This window comes from Silene latifolia, chromosome 9 (genome assembly GCF_048544455.1).
Source record: "Silene latifolia isolate original U9 population chromosome 9, ASM4854445v1, whole genome shotgun sequence".
In the NCBI taxonomy this organism is placed as follows: Eukaryota; Viridiplantae; Streptophyta; class Magnoliopsida; order Caryophyllales; family Caryophyllaceae; genus Silene; species Silene latifolia.
In genome coordinates, this window is record NC_133534.1 from 93,930,539 (window position 1) to 93,940,704 (window position 10,166).

At 34.5% G+C, this 10,166-nt stretch overlaps 1 protein-coding gene across 1 annotated transcript; it reads right to left on the reverse strand.

Annotated features, from left to right (window-relative positions):
* Positions 1–614: 614 nt before the first annotated feature.
* On the reverse strand, positions 615–2,057 carry LOC141601350 (protein FAR1-RELATED SEQUENCE 5-like). Its single transcript, XM_074421625.1, has one exon. It carries the CDS (start codon positions 2,055–2,057, stop codon positions 615–617), a length of 1,443 nt encoding a protein of 480 aa, XP_074277726.1.
* Between the last annotated feature and the right edge of the window lie 8,109 nt (positions 2,058–10,166).

Genomic DNA, 10,166 nt, shown 5'->3' on the forward strand with positions numbered 1-10,166 from the left:
CTTTTCTATTTCTTTCATCTTGTCTTTCTTCTTTGTTGGTACACTTCTGTTACTAATCATATCCAATCTAATATCTCTCAGTTTTTCAATCAAAAGCTTCATGTCGTTATCATCACACTCAGCTACGCTGACACAAGAATAAACCTCTTGGCACAGCTCAGTTTGCCATCTTTGTCAAAGACAGGCTTACTCATTACAGCTTTTGTCCATCTTTGCGTTATGTACTGTTCTAGTATTTTATGAAAATCTTGGTTGTGTAGAATCCAAAGGCAGTGCCTGCACAACAAGCCCATTCTCTGAAACATAGAACAGGAACAAGTAATATCCATGTTATCTGGTGAATATGCTACGTTCCATGACTTATTTGGCATCTGCAAGTCTGTTAGAATATATATTTTTGTCTCATCAATCTTCTTCACATCTTTAAAACGGCAATCAGACAAAGCTGCAACCAATTCTGTTTGGAAGTCTTTGAAAATGTTGTGCGTGTACATTTCAGAAGCATGGACTTCAAGGTTTGACTTTGTTTTCCGTGGGATTTCAGAGTGTTTGTTGTCACTGTTCAATTTGGACTGCTTGTATCTTTGTGCTTCCAAGGCACTCTCATAGCACACCTAAAACTCAACAAGGGTCAAATGAGGTGTGAGGAACCTGTCAAAGAAACTGTTTTCACTCTCAGACCTAGAAGTAACCCTCATCAAACCAGACATTGAAACATCTTTAAAATAGGCAGGGATCCACTGTTCCTTGAGATCGTACAAATCTGAAAACCACTCGTGTTCTACAAGTTGATAATCAGTCATTATATTCCCCCATTGTTCTTCGAATTCATCAGGCTCAAATTGGTTGTTCCAAACACACCTATTGAGCCTTGTCTTAAAATCCTCATCTTGAAACAGTTGATAACTGACTTTCTCTCTTAGTTTCTTCATTATGTGCCACATGCACAGTCTGTGTGTTGACTCCTTAAACACTTCCGGGACTACCGACTTCATTGATTTGTCCTGATCAGTAATTATAATTCTCGGTTGGCACCCGCCCATTGCTTCCAAAAATGTCTTGAACAACCATGTATAACACTCAATACTTTCATCACCTATCAACCCAGCTCCAAACGTTATGCACCTTTTGTGGTGATCAACTCCTGTGAAAGGCACAAACACCATATCGTACTTGTTTGTTCCATATGTAGCATCTGCTGATAAAACCTCACCGAACAGCATGTAGTTCTTTATGCAGATCGGATCTGCCCAAAACACTCCAGCCAGGCACTTGTTTTCATCTACTATAAAATCAAAGTAAAATGAACTGCATGTGTCTTTTCTCCCAATAAGATTTTCAACAAACATTTGTGCATCAAAATTACCAATGTAGGTTTTTATGTCCCTGACAAAGTTTTTGAAATCAACCTCAGTAGCCCCAATGTTGTCGTAACCTCCACACAGCTCCTTCCAACCTCTATAGGCTTTCACACCACCTAGTTTTAGCATCTTTACCTTTGTGACAAATTGCTTCTGTACCTCTGTCATTTTTCGGTTTCTTTTCAAGAATATTGTAGATTCAGGAGAAGCAAGTGGATGGTTATGCGCTTCATCGAATCTGTTAACAATATAAGTTCCATTTTTTTGGTATTTAAACTGCACTAATGCCCGACAGTCAATTCTTGTAATCGGCCTCACACGGCTTATGTTTGTCACATCAGATTCTGCATCATTCTCAGCAGTATCAGTATCAGTATCAGTCCTCTTCCTTTTCCTACTTTCCTTTACACCTTGCCTATTGCAGACAACATTCCTTAATGTAAAACTGTTTGGTAACTCATTGCCTTTAATCCTTTTTGTTGTTGCAAGTCTTGGCGTAAACCCACAGATTGTACAATATTCTTTGTAGAATAACTCTACTGATTCTAGCGTTTCGAATACTTGTCCTACTTTAGGTTTTTTTTCATCTGGACAGAATGGAATGTACTGGAGTGCATTTAATATTTCAATTATTGTCCTTGGTGTTTTAAAGCTGTTATTTGTAGAAGAAGATGTAGTTGCATCACTTGTACTCATTGTCTGGTTCAACAGTAGTTAAGTAAGTAAGTATATTGAATATTATTGCATCAATAATGCAAGAATCCAATTCTAATATGCTCTACAAAGATTGGCAATTTATTTCGTACAAATAAAGGTTCATATATAATGTATTCCTGCGAATGTCCATTATCATGCCTTTAAAGGAACATTTATTTTACTGCTAATGTTTATAGGAAATATTGTTGTCCATTTTCATATAGCATATATATAATGTATTGAATGCTAATGACATTAAACAAAGAAATAGTCATAATATCATTTCATTAATATTAGAAAAATATTTACAAAAGCCATTTCAGGCTTTCAAAATGGTAAAGCCTACTAAGGCTTATACTGAAAATCTAACAGTCGGAGTCATAATAACCCTCATCCCCAGACTATTCCTCAATTTCATATTCTTCTTCTCTTTCCTTTAAAAATTGTCGTTCTTGTCTTTTGTGATGTCTAATTATTTCTGCACGACTAGACATAGTCGTGCAGATGCAGAATCTGTCAAGGAGCCGATTATTCTTTATGATAGTTATCACACCATTTTCATTTCCGTGAACCGCGCCTCGGTAATAATCCCTCTCCTTTACCTCTGGCTCGTTCCCTATAAGGAACCACTTCGACCAGCCCTTGCACACCATGGCCATGTTTTTCTTTTCTTCCCTCCCAAGTCGCTCAAACAAAATCTGGAGCAAAGGCTGAGTAGTAAGCAAATGATGTAAAGGACGACTGGGAGATGGTACATCCATCTCCACAGGAATGTCATCTCCATCAAACCAGTTTGAAGAAAACTGGCTTACTTTCCATTCCCTATAATGGGCCATGAAATTTTGTTTGTAAGCATCATTCTTGTAGGGAACTATCAGGCATTTTGAGTAGTCCATTGTTCTTTTTTTTTTAAGAAAATTAAGTACTTTTCTGAAAAGATTAAAAGTTTTGGTTATTGGAAAAGGTAGGATGGAAAACTAGTTGTGTACTCTTGGGTTTATATAGTGGATTAATTGATTATAAGAGATTAAATTCTGTGAACAGTTGTGTCTTTTCAACTGACACAAACATAATCATGGTAATTAGTAAATTGGGTGAAGTTATCTATGTTACTTTAATCTATTGCATAAAACAGTATATGCACATTATGAAAATACGTAATGGACATTTGAATTAAACTGAATTCACATTTTTTTCCAAATAATGTTTCATGTTCTTTTTTATATAATTTAATGTACCTTTAAATATAATATAAAATACATTTTCCAAACAATGCTTAATAATATTTTAGTTGTACCTAATTATCAGAAAATGCAAATTACGAATATAGATAGTTGACAATTTATTTTATGGAACATGTTTTTTTATAATTAATATAATGTACATTTAGAAGTAATATTCAAATTAATGTGAATAATTGCGTCTTTTCACCACATAAGCAAGTTATTTCGTACAAATAAAGGTTCATATATAATGTATTCCTTCGAATGTCCATTATCATGCCTTTAAAGGAACATTTATTTTACTGCTAATGTTCATAGGAAATATTGTTGTCCATTTTGATAGAGCATATATAAAATGTATTGAATGCTAATGACAGTAAACAAACAAATAGACACAATACTATTTCATTAATATTAGTAAAATATTTACAAAAGCCATTTAAGGCTTTCAAAATGATAAAGCCTACTAAGGCTTATACTGAAAAAAAAAACACAAGATAATATAAAATAACAATAAACTAGAAAACTAACTTAATATATTTCTAAACTAATCTAATAGTCGGAGTCATAATAACCCTCATCACCAGACTGCTCCTCAATTTCATATTCTTCTCTTCGGTTTTTAAATTGTCGTGCTTGTTGTTTATGATGTCTAATTATTTCTGCACGATTAGACATAGTCGTGCAAAGGAAGAATCTTTCAAGGAGCCGATGATCCTTTGTGACAGTGATTATACCATTTCCCTGTCCCCGAACCACCCCTCGGTAATAATCCCTTTCCTTTACCTCTGGCTCCCTCCCTATAAGGAACCACTTCGACCAGCCCTTGCACACCATGGCCATGTTTTTCTTTTCCTCCCTCCCAAGTCGCTCAAACAAAATTCGGAGCAAAGGCTGAGTAGTAAGGAAATAATGTAAAGGACTACTGGGAGATGGTACATCCATCTCCACAGGAATGTCATCTCCATCAAACCAGTTTGAAGAAAACTCGCTTACTTTCCATTCCCAATAATGGTCCATGAAATTTTATTTGTGAGCATCATTCTTGTAGGCAACTATCATGCATTTTGAGTAGTCCATTGTTTTTTTTTAAGAAAATTAAATACTTTTCTGAAAAGATTAAAAGTTTTGGTTATTGGAAAAGGTTTTAGAAATGAAGGTAGGATGGAAAAGTAATTGTGTACTCTTTGGTTTATATAGTGGATTAATTCAGTATAAGAGATTAAATTCGGTGAACAGTTGTGTCTTTTCAACTGCCACAAACATAATCATGGTAATTAATAAATTGGGTGAAGTTATCTATGTTAGTTAAATCTCTTGCATAAAACAGTATATGCACACTATAAAAATACGTAATGGACATTTGAATTAAACTGAAAGCACATTTATTTTCCAAATAATGTTCCATGTTCTTTTTTAAATAATTTAATGTACCTTTAAATATAATATAATGTACATTTTCCAAACAGTGCTTAATGATATTTTAGTTGCACCTAATTATCAGAAAATGCAAATTATGAATATAGATAGTGGACAATTTATTTGATGGAACATGTTTTTTTATAATTAATATAATGTACATTTAGAATTAATATTCAAATTAATGTGAATAGTTGTGTCTTTTAACCACTTAAGCAAGTTACAAACCGTCATTTGACATATTGAACAGTTGCAAGACCACTTGCAAAAGGTAATAATTACTTGCACATCCTTATTATATATAATGCACATTTCACTAAGACTGATTGGACATTTCCTTATGAAACGTGTACAGAACAACACAACACATTATTTTTACATGCAAAATTACTTTTCAGTTACTTCAAATTGCACACTTTTCCATTCTCATTATTTTAAGTACATTTTTTCTCACCACAAAGTACATTTGCATTTATCATCCTCCTAAAATCAAACAAACAAACTATAAACCCTAATTTAACACTTTTCATTATAAAATTAATGTTTTTGTGGTTCTGTAAATTAAATCTAGTTAACTAAATTTAATCAAATCCGAAATTAAGTTGAATTTAATCAAATTCAACTTTAACATCATCATAAAATCAATTCAACAACGATTCAGAAAGCAATTAAATATCATTGAATGAACATACCTCAATATTGACTGTAGAAAACAATAATTCCAGATGAATGACCAAATCAATTCCGATTTTTCTTACAAAGTTTTGATCTTGAAATAACTGAATAGCTGATGAATGCAAAAGTTTGAACAAATTGACTCGATTTGCGCTTGAACACAAAGAATTGATGATGAATAAACGATTTTAGATCACTAAATTTGATATCGAAAGACAAAAATTTACAAATTAAGGAAGGATTAATGATGAAATCGATTGATTTTGTTTCGTGTGGTTTGATTTTATTACGTACGCTTGATATTGCTGACATGTACAGTCTTATTTTTTGTTTTCCGCGAAATTTTAAGAGAAGCGCGCGTCTAATCTCAGCCGTGAGTCTTATTTGATGAACGGTTGAGAGCTGTTCTCACGGTTCTCACGATAAGCCTCGTTCTCACAGGAACTCTACCCTTATTATTATTATTATTATTATTTGTATTTTTTTTTTTGCAGAAAAGCAATGGATCTTATTCATTCAAGAAAAGAAATAAAGTACAAGACCCGGTCCAAACTTTCCTACAAGGAGACCAGAATAGTCCCCTAAAAGAAAAAAGAAAACCTAAAAGATAACCTAAGAGAGTTATAATCCATACAAATGAAGGTTTACAACTTTCTTAATAACAATACAAAGAGTTTCAGGAGATGATTGAATCCCCCTAAATATCCTATTGTTCCTCTCCTTCCACAGAAATTAAAGAAGAGCCATAAGACTAACCCTCTGCTTGCCTGATCTTCGAGTAGAGATAAAACCCTGCAACACAGCTTCAAGCAAAACTGAGGTAACTGAAAAATGAGCCCAATTTGCAATGTCCATAAGCACAGTCCTAGAATATGGGCAAGCAAAGAAGAGATGTAGTAGATCTTCAGAGCAACACTTACATAAAGCACATCTGTTCACCAAATATAGACCACGAGAAATAAGACGATCAACAGTGGGCAAACCATTCTGAAAAACTAACATACCAATGAAAGAATGCTTAGGATGGCAGCCAGCATTAAAAACCAGAGGGGACCAATCCACAGGGGCACCCCTAACACGGGTAACATCATACATTGCACTAGTGGCATACTTCCCATGGGAAGTACAGTCCTGAAGCAACTGAATGGCCTGATCAGGGGACCCAGCAGTCCTAAGGAGCAGATCTTTCATCTTGAGCACATTGTTCCAATACCAAGACTGGGAGATAGTTTGTGTAGCATCCCAGAAGCAACCCCCTTTAAGTACATAAGCATGAACCCACTTAGCCCAAATACACTGAGGCCTATAGAAAAGCTTCCATACCCATTTCAGCATCTGTGAGCAATTCCAACTGAGAACCTCTTTTATACCTATCCCCCGCTCTAATTTAGGGGAGCATAGTAACTGCCATTTCATAAAAACATGCCTTCTAGCACCCTCTTTAATACCCCAGAGAAAATCCTTACATAACTTTGTAATTTTCTTTGCAATACCCTTAGGTAAAAGCACACTAGCCCCCCAAAAATTATTCAGTCCAAAAATGACAGAATTAATCAGGAGTGCCTTACCTGCATAGCTGAGGCTATGATTGGCCCATTGCATAACTCTTCCCTTAATCTTGTCCAAGAGAGGCTGGTACATGTCTTGAGTGATTCTAGCATTAAATAAAGGAAGCCCCAGATACCTAAATGGGAAAACCCCCAAACTATACCCGAGAGCGACGAGAATAAGGTGCTTCACCTCATCAAGACCCCCCATGTATAAATCAGTTTTGGCAGGGTTAGCATGCAAACCAGAGTAATTGCTAAAAATATCCAAACACTGAGCTGCAGCCTTAACAGAAGGTAAGTCTCCTCTAGTGAAGATTAATAAGTCGTCAGCAAAAACAAGGTGTGTTAGATTAAGTTGCACACACTTAGGGTGATAAGAAAAGTTAACATCCCTAGGTAGCTTCCTTAATAGTCTAGACAACACCTCCATACAAATGACAAATAGATAAGGGGACAAGGGATCCCCTTGTCTAAGACCACACTTACCAGGGAAAAAACCCTTGACCTCTCCATTAATAAGCAAAGAATAGTGGGGGGAGGTCACACAAGCCATAATCCAATCAACAAACCTAGGAGGAAAGTTGAGATAAAGAAGACTATCTTTTAGAAAGCACCAGTTAACAGAATCAAATGCTTTCCTAATATCTACCTTAAGAAGGCATCTGGGAGTAAGGTAAGCACGACCATATTTAGAGACTAACTCATGAGCCAACATAGTGTTATCAAAGATATCCCTATTAGCCACAAAAGTAGCCTGTTCAGGGCCAATGATGGAATCAAGGACAGATTTTAACCTATTTGCAATGATTTTACTCACCACCTTGTAAAATGTGGTGCAGCAAGCTATAGGTCGAAAATCTTTAACAGTGAGGGGAGTATCCATCTTAGGAATGAGAACCAGTAAAGTGGCAGTAGCTGCTTTAGGCGGATAGCAGTGTCCGAAAGAATTCAAGAACAACGACTTTAAAATCGGTCCCAATCACACTCCAAGCATCCAAGAAGAATCCAGAGGAATACCCATCTATACCAGGACTTTTATTCCTGTCAATAGATTTTAGGGCATCAAGGATCTCAGGAACCCTAACCTGTTGTTCAAGGAGGTTACCAACATCAGAAGAGAGAGTGTCCTGTTGAAATAAATGAGAAGGAAGAGAAGTAACAGGGGAAGAAGAGCCCATCAGATGCTTATAGTAAGAAATAAACCCTGCAGAAATCTCCTCAGTTCCAATGCAGAGGTTCCCATCCTCATCATGAATTCTACCAATACTATTTCTGAGCCTTCTATCAGCAAGCTTAGAGTAAAAAAATCTAGTCTTTGAGATCATTTAGTTGAAGATCTTTGGACTTTAGCTCTTTGAAAGAGTACTTGCATCTCAGCTCTCTTCACCAACAAATAGCCCTGAAGCAACTTCTTCTCCTGTGTAATGAGAGTAGGATCCATATGAGAGCTCCTAAGATCATCTTGACATTGCTCAAGAGCCACCTTACTCTTCTTCACTCTATCAGATAGACTTGTAAAAGAGGTGGTGTGGAGCTTCCTAAGAGTCCCCCTGAGGTTTTTAAGCTTCAGAAAAAGAGAAACAAAAGTTTTATTATTATTATTATTATTATTATTATTATTATTATTATTATTATTATTATTATTATTATTATTATTATTATTATTATTATTATTATTATTATTATTATTATTATTATTATTATTATTATTATTATTATTATTATTATTATTATTATTATTATTATTATTATTATTATTATTATTATTATTATTATTATTATTATTATTATTATTATTATTATTATTATTATTATTATGAACGCAAACTTTTATTAGTCAATCAAAAGTTTACAGGAAATTGGTGGGTAGCCGAGATACAATCTGGGCTCCCACCCCCTTAGCAATAGGAAAGATAAGTCTAGTGAAAATAAAAGCAGCAGCGCACGCTTCGGCATCCTGAGACAGAGAATATTTCTGAATCCGCTTGAGCAGTGCAATGGCATCCGCCTCCAACTCCCCCAAAGAAGAGAAAGAAAAAAGGTAAGAACCCATAACCGATCCCGGAACATAAGCCCTGGTACTTGGCGCATTTGCGCCGAGCAGCATCAATCACCACACGTCCAGATACGAAATCAGACATCCCAAACTGAGTCAAAGGGGAAGACCCGGTCAGGTCCACACACACATCCCGGCCCCTGTCCCAGGAGTAAAGCAACAAATCTGCAGGACGCAAGGACCGGTCATGCGCATCAATCAGACCAATATTATTATTATTATTATTATTATTATTTTATTATTATTATTATTATTATTATTATTATTATTATTATTATTATTATTATTATTATTGTTATTGTTATTGTTATTGTTATTGTTATTGTTATTGTTATTGTTATTGTTATTGTTATTGTTATTGTTATTGTTATTGTTATTGTTATTGTTATTGTTTATTATTGTTATTATTATTATTATTGTTATTATTGTTATTATTATTGTTATTATTGTTATTATTGTTATTATTGTTATTATTATTATTATTATTGTTATTATTATTATTATTATTATTATTACTACTACTATTACTACTATTATTATTACTACTATTATTCATTACACCATTTCACTTTTATTATTTTACTTTCTATTTTGGAAAGGAATTAAGAAATAGGATAAAATTACATTCCTTTGAAGAATATAAGTAACAAGTTTTTCCTTCAATGACAATCCTTTACCACCTATGAACTTTCCATGTGGTAGCAATTAGGGGTGTTCATTTGCGGTTCGGTTCACCGAACATCTAATTTAATTCGGTTCGCACACGGTTCGGTTTGGCAAAACTCCAAACTTAAACCGCACCGTTAGAAACGGTTCGGTTAACCACTCTAAACGGTTATTAGCGGTTCGGTTACCGGTTAACCGATAATCATTGTATATTACTTTTTTTTCCAGTTTTCGTTAATTTTTTCTAATAGTAACTTGAGAAAAAACTATGAACAAGAGAGAGATGTTTTTATTTTGCATGTTATGGTAGAGAAAAATAAGAACAAAAATCTTCTACAACTCAACAAGTGAGCCGTCCAAATGCCTCTTGTCGTGCATTTTGGTTTTTCTTCTTTTGTCTTATACAATGTGCTTTAGTGTAGGTCTTAGGCTAGGTAGTATAAAGCATGTCATAAGTTATTGGAGCATCTTTCCAACAACTAAATGACAAAACTTAAAACTCCACCATCATCACCCTTTG

What these genes read in the sequence shown, in the direction of transcription:
- LOC141601350 (XM_074421625.1), bottom strand. Translation starts at nt 2,057, where the DNA reads ATGAGTACAAGTGATGCAACTACATCTTCTTCTACAAATAACAGCTTT.